Raw genomic sequence first — 14,865 nt, 5'->3', positions numbered from 1 at the left:
GGCATGTAGTAAGTTGCTAAATAGTACACAGAGATAATTCGGGAAAATTGCTTGAGAGTATGTTGAGCATTGTGTGGAGGTATACTGCATAAACAGGTAACACATACTGAAATGCTGGCTGGCATCTGAGTTGTCGTTCTAGTGAAACAGCACAAGTAAGAACATGTCAGTCCAGCTCCATAACGTTGCATTCTGCTTTAAAATCACAAGTGAAAGCATTTAATCGCATAGGAGAAGCAGCTCCTTGACAAATAGGTTTGGGTCCTTTTAATTTGTCGTCTGTACAAGGAATCTGAGAAGGGCTAACTGGCTTCAGAAGAGCTCTATATATTGCTGTCTCTCGCTGCTTGTTCTTTTGAACTAGGAAGTTTTTTGGTAGCACTTGAGATACTTAATCTCTGTGGTGCACAATTACAAATCAAAGGAAACATTCTGAAAACTGCCAAGTGTTGCTTTTAGCATGCAGACTTGGTTGTGAAGCACAGTTCTTCCCTCTTTCAACACACGCAGAAGTCCAGACAACTGATGTAAGGGTTGGTTTAGCCTGATTTATTTTCTTGGCTTCCATCTGTCACCACTGTGGCACTTTTTGAACTTTTCTATGATGAGAAGTTCATTGAATTTAACTTCAATGGGATTTTTCTCTGTAGGGGAGTTAATCATTTGCATCGTTTTATTTAGAAATTTGATATATCTTTATGGAATCTATAGGGCAGCATGGGAATCTTTGGAAGCCTAATTCTACATCGCTTATGGTGTAGTGCTCCAATAAATTCAAAACCAGAGATGTGTTTAAATAAAAACTTCTCACTAACGAAATAACATCAGGACCTAGGCCGTGCAGCTGATGGTACGCAGCCTCAGGATCTGCTTTGCAGAGGCACTGTCTGACTGAAGCTGTCTTGGGAAGATGAATAGTGTTTATCTGGCATTGATAAAGCCCTCTGGACTCGATCTGGCTCTGCATCCGTAGCACGGTTAATGCTCCATCTGGGTTAGTCAACACTGGATACCGGAGAGTTGACTGTATCTGACAGCGTAATACTGTTCTCTGCAAAGTGCTCGCTCGTGTTAGTATGCTCTCTTGTTGCAGCGCTATCATGGAAAATAAAGTAACTGTACAGTCTCATGTTTACTTTCTTTTTGTGCCTTCCTATAGTACAAGTCAACTGGCTTCATGTCCTGGCCACCGTAGTTTTAGAGGAGGCCATAGCAGCCAGCCACAGTCCTGGACCTGCTGCACAAGTGGGATCTAGCTTGTCTGCCCAGACATGAGCTCTGGCAAAGCATGTTGTTAGCATTGGGAATGCTGAAAAATGGCATGATTTCATTGCAGATAAATGTATGGCTTCAGATCCCCCAAAAGGTGCATCTTTCTTTATAGCATTATTCCTCCATCATATTAGCAATGAATACGAATATATACCTGCAAATGAAAAGAACTTTCTTACGTGTCTTTTTCCTTCAGCATGTTTTACGGGACAAGTAAAACAGTTTCTTCCTCTCATTTTAAATTGTAAAGCCATCAAATATTTTCTTATTTTCTGTAGAGGACCCAAAACGTGATATATACTTGTTACTGCCTGACGGTGCAAAGCTCTTACAGGCTGCTTTAAGTCAACATCAGCTTTCTGTTTCATCTACTTGCTTTCTGCTTCCTTGATGGTTTTGATAGTTTCGCTAGTTCTCTAATTATCTATATATCAATTAGGAACGGAAATAATGTGAAGAAGGCCCTGAACTTCTGTTGTACTTTTAAAGTTTTTTTTTGTTTATTTTAGCAACAAAAGGGCATAACTTCCAAACCATTCTATATTCTTAGTAACATTAAAATGCATATGTATCCTCTTACTTTCTTCTGCTGTTTATACCAAGTATGTGGTTCTTTGTTCTCATGGCAGTTTCAACATGTTTGTTATGCTTTAGAGAGAATGCTGTCCGTGATGAGACTGTGCCTGAGTCTGCTGTGCAGAACAGCAGAAGTGTGAGAAATGGCAACCTGAAAACAACAGTAAGTTTGGTTTTTTTATTTATGGAATTTATTTTCTGTCTCATTCAATTGTTACAAAATGGAGTGTTTCTTGAAACAATTCAGTGCATCTAAAACCTAGTCAGTGGCTGCAGCTTGGTCCCCAAATTCTGTTGGCATCAGAGCCTCAGTACTGGCTTTTGAACGGTCAGTTCATTTCAGCGTGTGTTCTTCTTTAGCTGTGCACTGTGTGCAGCTGATGATACTTTGCAGGTTGTGTGCTTACCCTCTGAGCAAAGAGATGTAGAAGAGCTTTTGTGCTTGCCGTCTGCTCTTCAGAAATTACAGCTGCCACTGAAAAATGCCTTCTGGGCAGTACATAACTGTTCAGAAGCTTCTTTCCACTTATACCTTGCTATGTTTATGACTTGTTGAGGAAAAAATTTCAAACTGATAAATCCTTTCCTTCATACTCATGTTTGATAAGGCTTTGTCAGCCTCAGTGAGGCTTAAAAGTTAGCACCCTGGGGAAATCCTTACAGTGAGAGTAAAATAAACTTGTTATTAGGGAATAGTTCATTTATCTGTGGATGGCTGTTAAGTATCTTCTTTCCTCATATTCTTTCTTTGCTTGACTCATTTCAGAGAGAGAAACGGAAGGTCCGAGAACAGAGTGAAAACATAAGGAGAAATTCTTCCAGTAGCAGAAGAGTGAGACGGCTGCAGAATGGAGCAGTGGTTGAGGCAGTTACATTGTTCGAAGTGGTTATCATGGGGAAGCGGGCCATGCAGGTATTTCCAGCTCTGAATTCTGAGAGGAGTTGGTGGAGGGCCGATGGATAAACAACAATCACTTCAGTTATTTGTACTCTGGAGCATTGAAATTGTGTTCTGTTTTTGGCATAGGTCTGAAGAAACGTGTTTGGAAAACTGCTATGAGCATGGTTCTTGAAAAGAATGCGTCTTCATTAAATTAGTGAAAACGTAGCTGTAAGATAATTAAAAAGAGGAAGGAAAGGCATACCTTAAACAGTCTTGCTAAAGCAATGTCTGAACACATGAAAAGCCAATTATTTTAAAAAATATAGAAAGGGTTCATCAGTAGGAAATTGTGGTTGTTCAGGATTCTAAAAATCAAGCCACTTTTTTTTTTTTTTCCTGGGAGCCTGCCTTTAGGCAGTTTTCTTTTAACCCCGTTCCAATGGGTTTGATGGCATGTTGCATAATCAGCTTTTCTGTACATGTTTACGTAGCAACTTTCTTCAGTGTGAGGAAGTCCACAAGTGTATCTATATATTATGTTTGTATATGTGTATGAAAGATTAAAACCTGGAGCTTCAAATATTTTAATCCAGGGTTATACATATGCCTCCAGTATGTAGTGTCTGTAAGTAAACTGCATGTGTGCACATGTGAAAAACATTCATATTTTGGAGGCGAGACCCTACTTTTTCCAAGATCTGTGGCTGGGCTTTTGCTGTGCGACAGCTGTGTTAGCTTCAGTAGAGCTCCCTGAAGAGCCCAGCTTCTGCTGTGCGAAACATGTTGAGAAGGGCTTGACAAGGCAGCAGCTTGAGTGCAGGCTGCTGCTGCTGGAATTCATCAGACCTGTGTGGCAGTACAGGTGGGCTGAAGGCTGGATGAGTTGTCCCAGCAGGCCTAGTGTCACGTACAGGCTGGAGGCTGGACTGCCCTAGAAATGAAATTTAAGGTTAGCTTTTAGGATAAGTATAATCTGTGAACTATTTCAGCCTTCTGCATAAGCCAGGTACTAGAGAAGAAAACAGAGAGACCATTGCTAGTGTTAATTATTAAACAATGCCAAAATTAAATGCTTTCTTTTCCTTTTTTTTGTTAAGTGAATCTATTACCTCAGCGGTGGCAAGAAATCAGTAGAAGGACATTTTGGTTTTTGTGTATTAAATTTATCAATGCTGGGATTGTCTTCCCTGCTAACAGGGAGCAAAGCACCTGTGAATGGCAACATTGCCTAGAACAGAATTTGGGAATGAGCAGTTCAAGGCTTCATTTTGTCCCAGAAAGACTCTTTTATATGTTCTGTTAGAAATGGAATGTAACGGTATGGAGTTTATTCTCATTTTTATAATTTAAGGTAGATGGAAAAAAGAAGTTTGTGTGTGCATTATGGATGTCCTCAGTGAAGTGCAGCATGCTGTGTTCAGCTCTTGGCTAATGAGTTTGTTTAATCTGTTCTAGTCTGTGGTAGATGACTGGGTTGAAGCTTATAAACAAGACAGGAATGTGGCACTTCTAGATCTGATCAACTTCTTCATTCAGTGCTCAGGCTGTCAAGGTAATTCACCCTCTTAATATCCCTTTCTATTGCCTGTGGGGGGAGGGTAATCTGAAGTATGTTAGCTAGCTAAAAGCTTCAGGATGGCAAATAAGAGATTTAAGACTATTCTGTTAGGTTGATACTTCTGAGTGTATTTAAGCAGCTAGAATGTACCTTTTACACTTTGGATTTTTTTCCAGGTCTTTGACTAATATGCCTTCTCCTCTGGAAAATGTTCTGGGGTCTTTGACTAACAGTGGGCTAAATTTTAGTGAATCTTTGAAGTCAGTGAATGGACATATTAAATAGAATCACAGAATATCCTGAGTTGGAAGGGACCCACAAGGATCATCAAGTCCAACTCCTGGCTCCAGAGAGGACCACCCAAAAATCAGACTCTCTCTCTGAGAGCATTGCCAAAACACTCCTTGAACTCCGGCAGGCTCGGTGCCATGACTGCTGCCCTGGGGAGCCTGTCCCAGTGCTCGACCACCCTCTGGGTGCAGAACCTTTCCCTAACCCCCAGCCTGACCCTTCCCTGTCCCAGCTCCGTGCCGTTCCCTCGGGTCCTGTCGCCGTCCCCAGAGAGCAGAGCTCAGCGCCTGCCCCTCCGCTCCCCTCGTGAGGGAGCTGCAGGCTGCCATGAGGCCTCCCCTCGGCCTGCTCTGCTCTGCGCTGGACAAACCAAGGGGCCTCAGCCACTCCTCCTATGTCTTCGCCTCCAGACCCTTCACCATCTTTGTAGCCCTCCTTTGGATGCTTTCTAGTGGTTCTATGTACTTATATTGTGCACCCAAACCTGTACATAGTACTTGAGGTGAGGCTGTGCCAGCGCAGAGCAAAGCAGGACATTCCCTTCCCCCAACTTGCTAGCAGTGCTGTGCGTGATGCACCCCGTGATATCGTTGGCCTATTTGACTGCCAGGGCAAATAGCCAAATAGCCATGCAAGAAGACAGTAGGTTTCTTTAATGTGTGTTTCAGTTCTGGTTCATCAGCATTTTCTCCTATAAATGTGTTTATATGTCTACCTATATATATGTTGCCTGTGTCAGTGTAAACAGAGAGAGAACAGCTCAAGTACCCCTCTCCTGGCATTTCTAAATTTAAAGTCCTTTTTGGGGTTGCTGTAATATGGTTCTCAATATTCCCCTTTTTAAAATTCACTTTTCTAGGCATGGTAACAGCAGAAATGTTTCAAAGTACACACAAGAATGATGTCATGCAAAAAATGACAGAGACCTTCGATGAGGTAGGTGCAGCTTTGACTTTGTGTGACTTTTTAATATAAATAATAGGCTTTACCTTAATAGTCAACCTGGACAAAGTTCCTGCTGCTTATCAGGAGCTGTATCCCATTTCCTTTCTTTAGAAAAATAATTCTGGCACAGGAGAAATTCAGAGTTGTAATGACCTATTTTAGCAGCACTAGAATATTTTTTTGTAAGTGACTTACTTTCGGAGTTAGGGCTGTCTCACTTAGCCTTCCTGAACCTGGCTTCATTGTAGGAGTTCTTCTGGTAGTGACTTTATAGAGGTACATGTAACCTGACGTTGCAGCAGTAAACAGTTCCTCTGGTATTCAGGTGATAGGTCCTTTTAAATGCTATTGTAAATTACTGAAGAGCTGTGTTGAAGATAACTTTTATTTGGTATTTTTATTTAAATCTTCCTGTTTTGCTGACAATTTTTATAACCATATTGTCACATGAAAGAAGGAAAATGTGTTTGTGGTTTTAGATAATTGTCAAAACAATAGTGAATATCTCATTTCTCGAGGATTATTAAGAAAAAAGCACACCTTCACAACACTGTTTCCCTGTTTGACTGGTTCTTGGCTAATTATGCCAACATCAGATTTTCTGCAGCACTTTCACAGTTACTTCTGTGCTTTTTTTTCCCCTGAATTTGCCACCTCTGAATTGATTTGTCAAGCTACAGCCATCAGCCTTGCTTTAATTGAGCATCTCTCAAAGACCAGCTGCTGTAGAAATTCCCACAGAAGATGAATTTGCCAACATGGTTTTCCTCGTTTTAGAACTGTAATAGCACTTGGGCTAATTTTTGACAGAAATGATCCAATATGTGGCTGGCCATATGAATTAGTAATCTGGCACTTCTTTCCTAACTAAATTAACCCTGAATAGCACTCAAGATAGTGAAGGTCCTTCACTCTGGAAGGTACGCAGATCTGATTATTGTTATCATCACTGTGGATGTGTTACTGCTCTGTAGCATTTTCTCCTGTCCTGGTGGGTAAAAGGAAAGATTCCACAGTTGCCTTAGAAGCATGCATAAAAACAATGCAGCTTAGCTTTTGAGGCAGTATTTTAATATGCTACTCTAGTGAAGCATTTTACTCATGGAAAATACGAAATGGTAATCCCTGTGTTAGATGCTCTGTCTCTCTCTATTCTTGTTCTTCATTTCTAAACCTGATGAGTTCTGAAATTCTCTTAATCTGCCTTTAAGTTGACTGACTGTAAAATAAATTCCAAAAATAATTTATACAGAATGAAGCATTTCTAAAGACAGTGTCTGACAGCTTGTTTGGTTTACTTTTGATATAACTGTCAAATTAATATAGAAAAAAATATGTCTGAAGCAACCATTTTTATGCTAATCACATTTCAGGTGATTGAAATAATGCTCGATTTAAGATTTCTTTTAAAGCAGAGCTATCATAAGAGCAAGAGGAAAGTAGAGTGTTATTTTAAAATTAGTTGTTTCCTCCTTGTGGTTTCATTTCTTTTCTCATGCAGTTCTCTCATCTTTTTAATAAATAAGATGGAAAAGTAATTTAGGGAATAAGTTTTGAGAAGTAGTGCCATGGAGGACTACTGAGATTTCAAACATTTTTTGAAAACAAACAATAATAATGGTGTAAGTAGTAATGGGAGTGAAGAGTATTACCAGCTAACTGCTTGATTACTTCTTCTCTTTTGATTTGTATTGGTTGTTTCTAGCATTCAGAGGGCAGGAAAATTAGACATTGCAATTAATTGCAACACTATATCTGTGTATCCATGCTTCCTTCCAAAATTCTCACTAATGTTAGTGGAGTTGAACCTGGCAAGAAATGTGAAGGGCAAGAAGAAAAGATTCTACAAGTATATCGACAGTAAATGGAAGACTAAGGAAAACACGGCTGCACTGCTGAATGGAGCTGCAGCTCCAGTGACAAAGGACACAGAAGAGCCTGAGGTACTCAATGGCATCTCTGCCTCGGTCTTTACTGTTAAAACTGGCTTTAAGGAGTACCAGGTCCCTGAGACCAGAGGGAAATTCTGGAGCAAAGCCTTACTCTCAGTGGAGGATCAGGTTAGGGAACACTTAAACAGGCTGAACGTCCATAAGGCCATGGGCCCTGATGGGATGCATTTGCAAGTGCTGAGGGAGCTGGCTGATGTCATTGCAAGGTCACTTTCAATTATCTCTGAAAGGTTATGGGGACTGAGAGAGAGTCACGAAGACTGGAAAAAAGCAGACATCATTCCTACCTTCAGGAAGGAGGATTGGGGAACTACAGGCTGGTCAGCTTCACCTCAGTTCCTGGGAAAGCGATGAAACAACTGATTCTGGACGTCATTTCCAAACACATGAAGGACAAGAAGATGATCAGGACTAGTCAGCATGGATTTACAAAGGGGAAATTGTGCTTAACTGACCTGATAGTCACTTCATTATAGAAGGCTAGCTTGGAGGGTGAGGAGGATGTTGTTTATCTTGACTTCAGTAAGACTTCTAACACTGTCTCCAGTAACATCCTCAGACAAGCTGCTGAAGTATGAGTTAGGTAAATGGATAGTGAGATGGATTGAAACCTGGCTGATTAACCAGGCCCGCAGGGTTGTGATCAGTGGCACAAAGTCCAGTTGGAGGCCAGTCAGTAGTGGTATATACTGATATTTGGGCCTATACTTTTAAAAGTCTTTATTAGAAACCTGGACAATGGGGCAGAGTGTACTTTTTAGCAAGTTTGAAGGTGATGCAAAACTGGGAGGAGTGACTGATGGACCAGGTGATTGTGCTGCTGTCCAGAGGTGCATGAACGAGTGGAGAGAGAGCAGATCTGCAAAGGACTTGGTGGTGCTGTTGGATGAAGAGTTTGATGTGGTGAGGCCCTGGCACAGGTTGCCCAGAGAAGCTGTGGATGCCCCATCCCTGGAGGTGTTCAAGGCCAGGCTGGATGGGGCTTTGGGCAACCTGGTCTGGTGGGAGGTGTCCCTGCCCATGGCAGGGGGGCTGGAGTTCGGTGATCTTTGAGGTCCCTTACAAGCCAGATCATTCTATGAGTCTATGAACAGGCAGGAGAACTGGGCAGGAGAACCTCACAGAGTTCTATACCGGGAAATCCCATGCATCTGGGGAGGAAAAAAAAACCATGTACCATTACATGCCTACCAGCAGGCTGGAAGGCAGCTCTGTAGCGTAGGATCTTTGTGTCCTTGAGCATCAAGATGAGCATGAGCCAGCAAGATGCCCTTGCAGCAAAGAAGGCTAACAACTTCCTGCAGTAGGCAGAGCATTGACAGCAAGTGGAGGGAGGTGATCCTTCCTCTCCGCTTATACTGGTGAGACACATCTGGAGTGCTGAGTCTGTGTCTGGGCTCTCCAGTATAAGTAAAGTCCAAATTTACTGGATTGAGTGCAATGAAGGCCCACAAAGATGGTTAATGATTTTTTGTATGAGGAGAGGCTGAGGGGGGTGCGACTGTTCAATCTGGAAAGAAGAAGGCTCAGAGGGATCTTATCCGTGTGTAAAAGCCTCTGAAGGGGTGAGGAAGAGGAATCTAGACTCTGGTGTCCAGTGAGACAGTGGGCACAAAAGGCAAGGCAAGACAAGACCTGGTAATGAGCTCAAATTGAAACACGTGAAACTTCATCTGAACATTTTTACTCTGAGGGGGGTCTAACAGTGGAACAGGCTGGCCAGAGAGGATGCAGGGTGTCCATCAGTGGAGATATTCAGAGCCTGACTGCTCCTGGCACTGGGCAGCCTGCTCTAGCTGACCCTGCTTGAGCAGGTGGGGTTGGATTAGATGATCTCAAATGGTCCCTTTGAAACTCAGTGCTTCTGTGATTCTGTGAAAACTTGTACAGGCCTTGGAAGGAGATGGCTTTAATATAGTCATTCAGAGGCATTTTTTCTTTGTGGGCTAAAGTGTTCCTCATTGGAGAGGCAGACCTGTCTTTAGGACCACTGATTCTTATTTTCCCTTCTTTCTTAATCAGTTCTGTTTTTCTCTGCTGCTTTTCTTCCTGTATGCATTGTTTTATTTCTTGCAGCAGTTGTTTATTCTTTTGTAGGCTTCCTTTCCTCTCCCATTTCATTGCTGAAAAGTTTAGCAATGGAAGAGATAAGCTTTATTTGTAACTGTACAGCCAGATGGGGATAGGAATACTTGTTGTGCTTCGCTGAGTCTAATAAAAACTGCACATTTCCTGCCTTTTGTTTTGGAATAATTGTAGATTTGAGAAACATCTCTGACACTCATTCTGAAAACATTCGTCTATAATTTCAAAAGCTCAGAATGTTTTATTTTAGAGGTTAGCTGTTTAACAGTATGTAGTTACTAAGTGTTGGAAAGGGATATGTACTTAGACTTGCTGGAAAGGCATATGTCAGAATTAACTTTGAGGATTACATTTTGTATATGTTTGCTTATAAGTTTTAAAAACAAGGCTTTTACTTGTAGCGAGAAAACTTGATTTTTATATAAAAATGCGTTTTTCTTCTATCATTGCTCATAACTGAAGAATAATGAGAAGGGATTACATCTTAAGGCATTGGATTGTGTGAACCATTTATAATACAAATTGTCCGAAGTTTTAATAGCTTTTTAAATATGATGCATGGATTGTGCTGTTTTTATCTTTTTCAATTAACTGTGCAATGTCATTGAAAAGCCTTTAAATTTTTTTCTCCTGCATTACAGGAATCTGGGTTGCAATACAAGAAATTCATGGCCTTTCCTTGGATCCTGACAGTTACTTGGCCAGTGGACATGGTATGGCTCTTTTGTAGTTCTTCAGTTGTAGCATGGCTTTTTCTGTAGCTTTCTCCAGGGTAGACGAATACATCAGAAGTAGTCAGCTTAAACTGAGTGTTAGTGAACAGAGATAGTTATACACTTCAGAAGTCTACTTCATCTGGTCTGTTTTAGACCTCTGGATTGGAATGAACCCATGCACACTTTGGAGTTGCCCATTCCTTGCTATTCGTTTTAAAGGGAGGTGAGGAGAACCTGCTAATTTGGATAAGATGAACCACTGTGTCCTGGTTTTGGTTGTGATGGAGTTAATTTTCTTCCTAATAGCTGGTATGCTGCTGTGTTTTGGATTTAGCATGAGAATAATGCTGATAACACACTGATGTGTAAGCTGAGCAGTGCTTACACAGAGCCAAGGACTTTTCAGTTTCTTGTGCTGCCCTGCCAGTGAGGAGGCTGGGCTGCACCAGGAGCTGGGAGCGGACACAGCCAGGACAGCTGGCCCAAACTGCCCAAAGGGGTGTCCTTCTATGCCGTATGATGTCTTGTTCAGCAGTAAAACTAGGGGAGTTGGCTGGGGGGGCTGCCATTTTTCAGGGACTGGCTGGGCATTGGTCGGCTGGTGGTGAGCAATTGCCTTGTGCATCACTTGTTTTGTTTATTTTTTTGTTGTTACTATGTGTTTTTTTTTCCTTAATTTTATTTCCTTCTTATTAAACTTCTTCTCTCTCAACCCATGAGTTCTTGCACTTTTCAGTTTTCTCCCCTATCCCGCTGGGGGGTGGGCAAATGTCTGTGTGGCATTTTGCTGTCTGCCAGATTAAACCACAACACGCTCCTGTAGTGTTTTAAACAGCCTGGTGTATGTCAAGCTGCACTAGTACTCCAGAACATTCCCCAACCCTTCCAGCGACCTCTGTGCATGCACACAAGAGTTTTTGGCAGACAGTTTTGTTCAGAAGCTTGTTTCATAAATGATTATGTTTACAAGAGAATGTTTTTAATTGGAAGAATATTTTAGAAACAGCTTTTTCTGTAGTGCCTCTTGCCATACGTTGCTTGCAGCATTGTGGAGATTTCATTTTGTCTCCTTGCTAGCCCTTCACTCTGACTTTCCTTTCTTTCCTTAGATTCCAAATTTCCTAACGTGCCTTGGGTTGCAGGCATCCTTGAGATCTGCCTGTGTTTGTTTTTCAAGAAAGCAATGGGTTCGGTGCTCTGGAAATGAAGTTACAAGAGAAAAGCATCAAGTGCACTTTAGATGTACTTGGGGTTGTTCTGGGTGTGAAGCTGCCTGTTGGAATACATCTCAGAAGGTGTTTGGCTGACTAGGGAAGGACTAGCTGAGTCGTGGGTTTCCTTCAGGATGAAGTTTTCCATGAGTGAAATTCTGGAATTCCCTGGCTCCATTCACACCTGGAAACTATCAGGATGCAAATCAATATTCAGAGCCATTCGTGGGATCTGAGAGATGCAAATAAAATAAATGTTCATGCTGTCTGAGACTGGCATCTGCAACGTCTTACTACTGTGCTCTTCACATGAGGCTCACCATTTTGTGTGAGAAGTCGTGTGAAGTGCCATCTGTCTGCTTTCTTCTTGGCATTATCAAATGTAGTGTGAACAGTCTTGTGGCTTTATTATAACCTGCTCACTCACCCTAAGTGGGACAGGGGAGAGAATCGGAAGTGTAAAAATGAAAAAAATCATGGGTTGGGATAAATAGAGTTTAATAAGTAAAGTGAAAGCTGTGCAAGCAAAGATAAATAGGGGATTAATTCTTTACTTCCCAGCGGCAGACGTGTTTAGTCATTTCCAGGAAAGCAGGGCTGCGTCAAGTGTAGTGGTTTCTTGGGAGATGAATGCCATCAAGCTGAACATTCTGCGCCCCCCCCCCCCCCCCCCCCCCAGCTCCCATTTCTTCCCCCTAACTTTTATTGCTGAGCATGATGTTTTATAATATGGGACATCCCTTTGGTCCATTGGGGTCATCCCTTCTCAGCTGCTTGTGCACCCCCAGCCCCCCCACTGCCAGTGCAGCGTGAGAACCTGAAACCGTCCTTTACTTAGTGTAAACACTGCTCAGCAACAACTAAAACATTGGTGTGTTATTACCCCTGTTTGTATCTGTGGTGGTTTTACCCAGCTGGGCAGCAGAGCTCCACCACAACTGCTCTCTCGCTCCCCCCCTCAAAGGGAAAGGGGGAGAAAATATGACGAAAAGGGCTCGGGGATTGAGATAAGGACAGGGAGATCACTCGACAATTATTGTCATGGGCAACGATTATTGTCACAGACAAACAGATTCAGTATAGGGAGATGAATTTCTTACCTTACAGTGAGAAACTAACATCGGGCTACAACCACCTTCCCCCCATCTTTTCCACATCTTCCCCCTTACTGGTGCAGGGGAATGGGGGCTGCAGTCAGTCCCTAATGCTTTGTCTCTGCCTCTCCTTCGTCTCCTGCTCCCACACGGCTCCGTACCATGGGGTCCATCCATCCCCCAGGAGCAAACTGCTCCAGCACGGGTCCCCCATGGGTGGCAGCTCCCCCCAGACCCCTGCTCCTGCGTGGGCTCCTCTCCACGGGCTGCAGCTCTGGCCCGGGGCCTGCTCCTGCGGGGGCTCTCCATGGGCCGCAGCCTCCTCCAGGCCACATCCACCTGCTCCACCGGGGGCTCCTCCAGGGGCTGCAGCGTGGAGATCTGCTCCATGTGGGACCCATGGGCTGCAGGGGGACAGCCTGCTCCACCAGGGGCCTCTCCACAGGCCGCAGGGGAGCTGCTACTGCCTGCCTGGAGCACCTCCTGCTGCACTCACCTTGGGGTCTTCAGGGCTGGTTCTCACTCCTCTTCCCCAGCTGATGTTGCCCAGCAGTTTTTTCCCCTTCCTTAAATCTGCTCTGCCAGGGGCCCACCCAGTGTCGTCCCCTGGCTTGGCTCTGGCCAGCGGCAGTACCCTTTTGGAGCTGGCTCTGATCTGACATGGGGCAGCTGCAGGGCTCTGCTCACAGAGGCCACCCCTGCAGCCCCTCTGCTACCAAAACCTTGCCCGATAAACCCAATACATCATCACAAATCCAAAACAGCTGCTATCGAGAAAATTAACTACCCCAGCCAAAACCAATACAACCACCTCAGGGAACTGATCCAATTGAAAAACAGTTTGGCAAAGTAACAGTTCTTTTTCAATCATATCATTTTCCTCCTGAATTTTACCATGCAGTTGCAGGAACAGGAAGGACAGAGTAGTGGGGAGGCACTGCTACCTGTGAGGAAGTAGAAGAGGCCAGGAGTGCTCTTGGTTTATGCCAGTGAAAGTCATTCATGGTACTGTGGCTTTGTGTGTCCTTTCCCATGTGTTCACAGATGCCTCACATCTGCTGGTTTAAGATGTGAGCTATCATTACAGTGTAGCTCTCATGAGGCTTGTTTGTATCTGTGCTTGCCTGTACTGTAGTTGCATTTCCCTACTTCGGAATAATAACCACGAAAAAAGTTACAGGGGAGCTGAGATGAAGCTGACTGTCAGCAAAATTCTCTGGTGTTCGGTGGGAGACATGTATGTGGTGTGCACAAACAGAACTACTTAGTGTGTTTTCTCTTGTCTCTTTTTACTTGTGCAGGACGGGGAGGACTACCCACTGATCAGAACAGGATCCTATTGGAAGAAGTTCAGGGCCAATTTCTGTGAATTCATTGCAGTGCTTGTCCAACAGTGCCAGTGCAGCATCCTGTATGATAGCTACCTGATGGATGCTATCATCTCGCTGCTTACGGGCTTAGCGGACTCCATGATCAGAGCATTTAGACACACAAGCACTTTGGCAGGTAAAACAAGTCACACCATGGGTTTTTTTTGACTTACGTGCAAAATAAAACTTCAAAATTGAAAAGGTCTCTACTGGAGCAATTGTTCTCTTCTTATGCATTGACAGTGCTTTACTCCTAATGTATATTAATGTAATATAAATAATTTATTTCCATTTATATCTGGATGGAATTTGAATGTTTTCAATCTGATCTAGACTGATTTTTCTTTCTAAACACGTGTTCTTTAATGTCTGATGTGACTAACTTCAAAATTATGTTGTGATCTCTTTTTTTTTTTAATCAGTAACTGATTTTTCAGTCGGTTTTCTATTTTGTTCGTTTCCCTCCCTCTAATAATTAATGCGATGAGGTTGCATTACATGCATTGTGTGTGAAAGCTTCCTTTGGAGAGCTGTTGTTCTTGTGGTATCTATGCTAAAAAGAATACTGCTTGTAACACGTTTTTATTTGGTTCAGCATGGTGTTATTAAAGCTACTTTTTAAATTTTAAAGTCACTAAGTACCCTTTCTGCCATACAAAGAACACACTAAACTATAATTTATTTTAAAGTACACTGTTTGCTTTGAAGCCTCAAAAAGCACTTGAAATCTATGTAAATAGATATCTAGTGATTCTTAGAGGAACATGAATTTTTTTGTCAATTTAAGTAAAATATTAAGGTTCCCAGCCTTTTTTGGGACTTCACTGTTTTTTTTTTTTTCATTCTGAAATTTACATATTCCACAGCTTTAGATACTTTTGCAAACAAATCAAGATTACTTAATATAAGAGA

The 14,865-nt window shown here is 42.6% G+C and overlaps 1 protein-coding gene across 2 annotated transcripts in view; it reads left to right on the top strand.

Moving 5' to 3' along the window:
* LOC121058841 (cohesin subunit SA-2-like) overlaps nt 1-14,865 on the top strand; it is a 62,279-nt gene that overhangs the window by 3,441 nt on the left and 43,973 nt on the right. The window contains exons 1-7 of one of the 2 annotated variants that reach the window (XM_040534917.1): nt 1,193-1,366; nt 1,927-2,011; nt 2,615-2,761; nt 4,187-4,283; nt 5,440-5,516; nt 10,204-10,275; nt 13,885-14,089. In XM_040534917.1, coding sequence (XP_040390851.1) covers nt 1,341-1,366; nt 1,927-2,011; nt 2,615-2,761; nt 4,187-4,283; nt 5,440-5,516; nt 10,204-10,275; nt 13,885-14,089 — 709 coding nt within the window. In that variant the 5' untranslated portion in view covers nt 1,193-1,340. Of the gene's footprint in view, nt 1-1,192; nt 1,367-1,926; nt 2,012-2,614; nt 2,762-4,186; nt 4,284-5,439; nt 5,517-10,203; nt 10,276-13,884; nt 14,090-14,865 lie in introns of those variants that run through there. The other variant, XM_040534908.1, reaches the window with a different exon arrangement.

The sequence above is a fragment of the Cygnus olor genome, chromosome 1, assembly GCF_009769625.2.
Source record: "Cygnus olor isolate bCygOlo1 chromosome 1, bCygOlo1.pri.v2, whole genome shotgun sequence".
Lineage (NCBI taxonomy): Eukaryota > Metazoa > Chordata > Aves > Anseriformes > Anatidae > Cygnus > Cygnus olor.
Note: the sequence above shows the minus strand (reverse complement) of the source record. Positions and strands in the feature narration are given on the sequence as shown.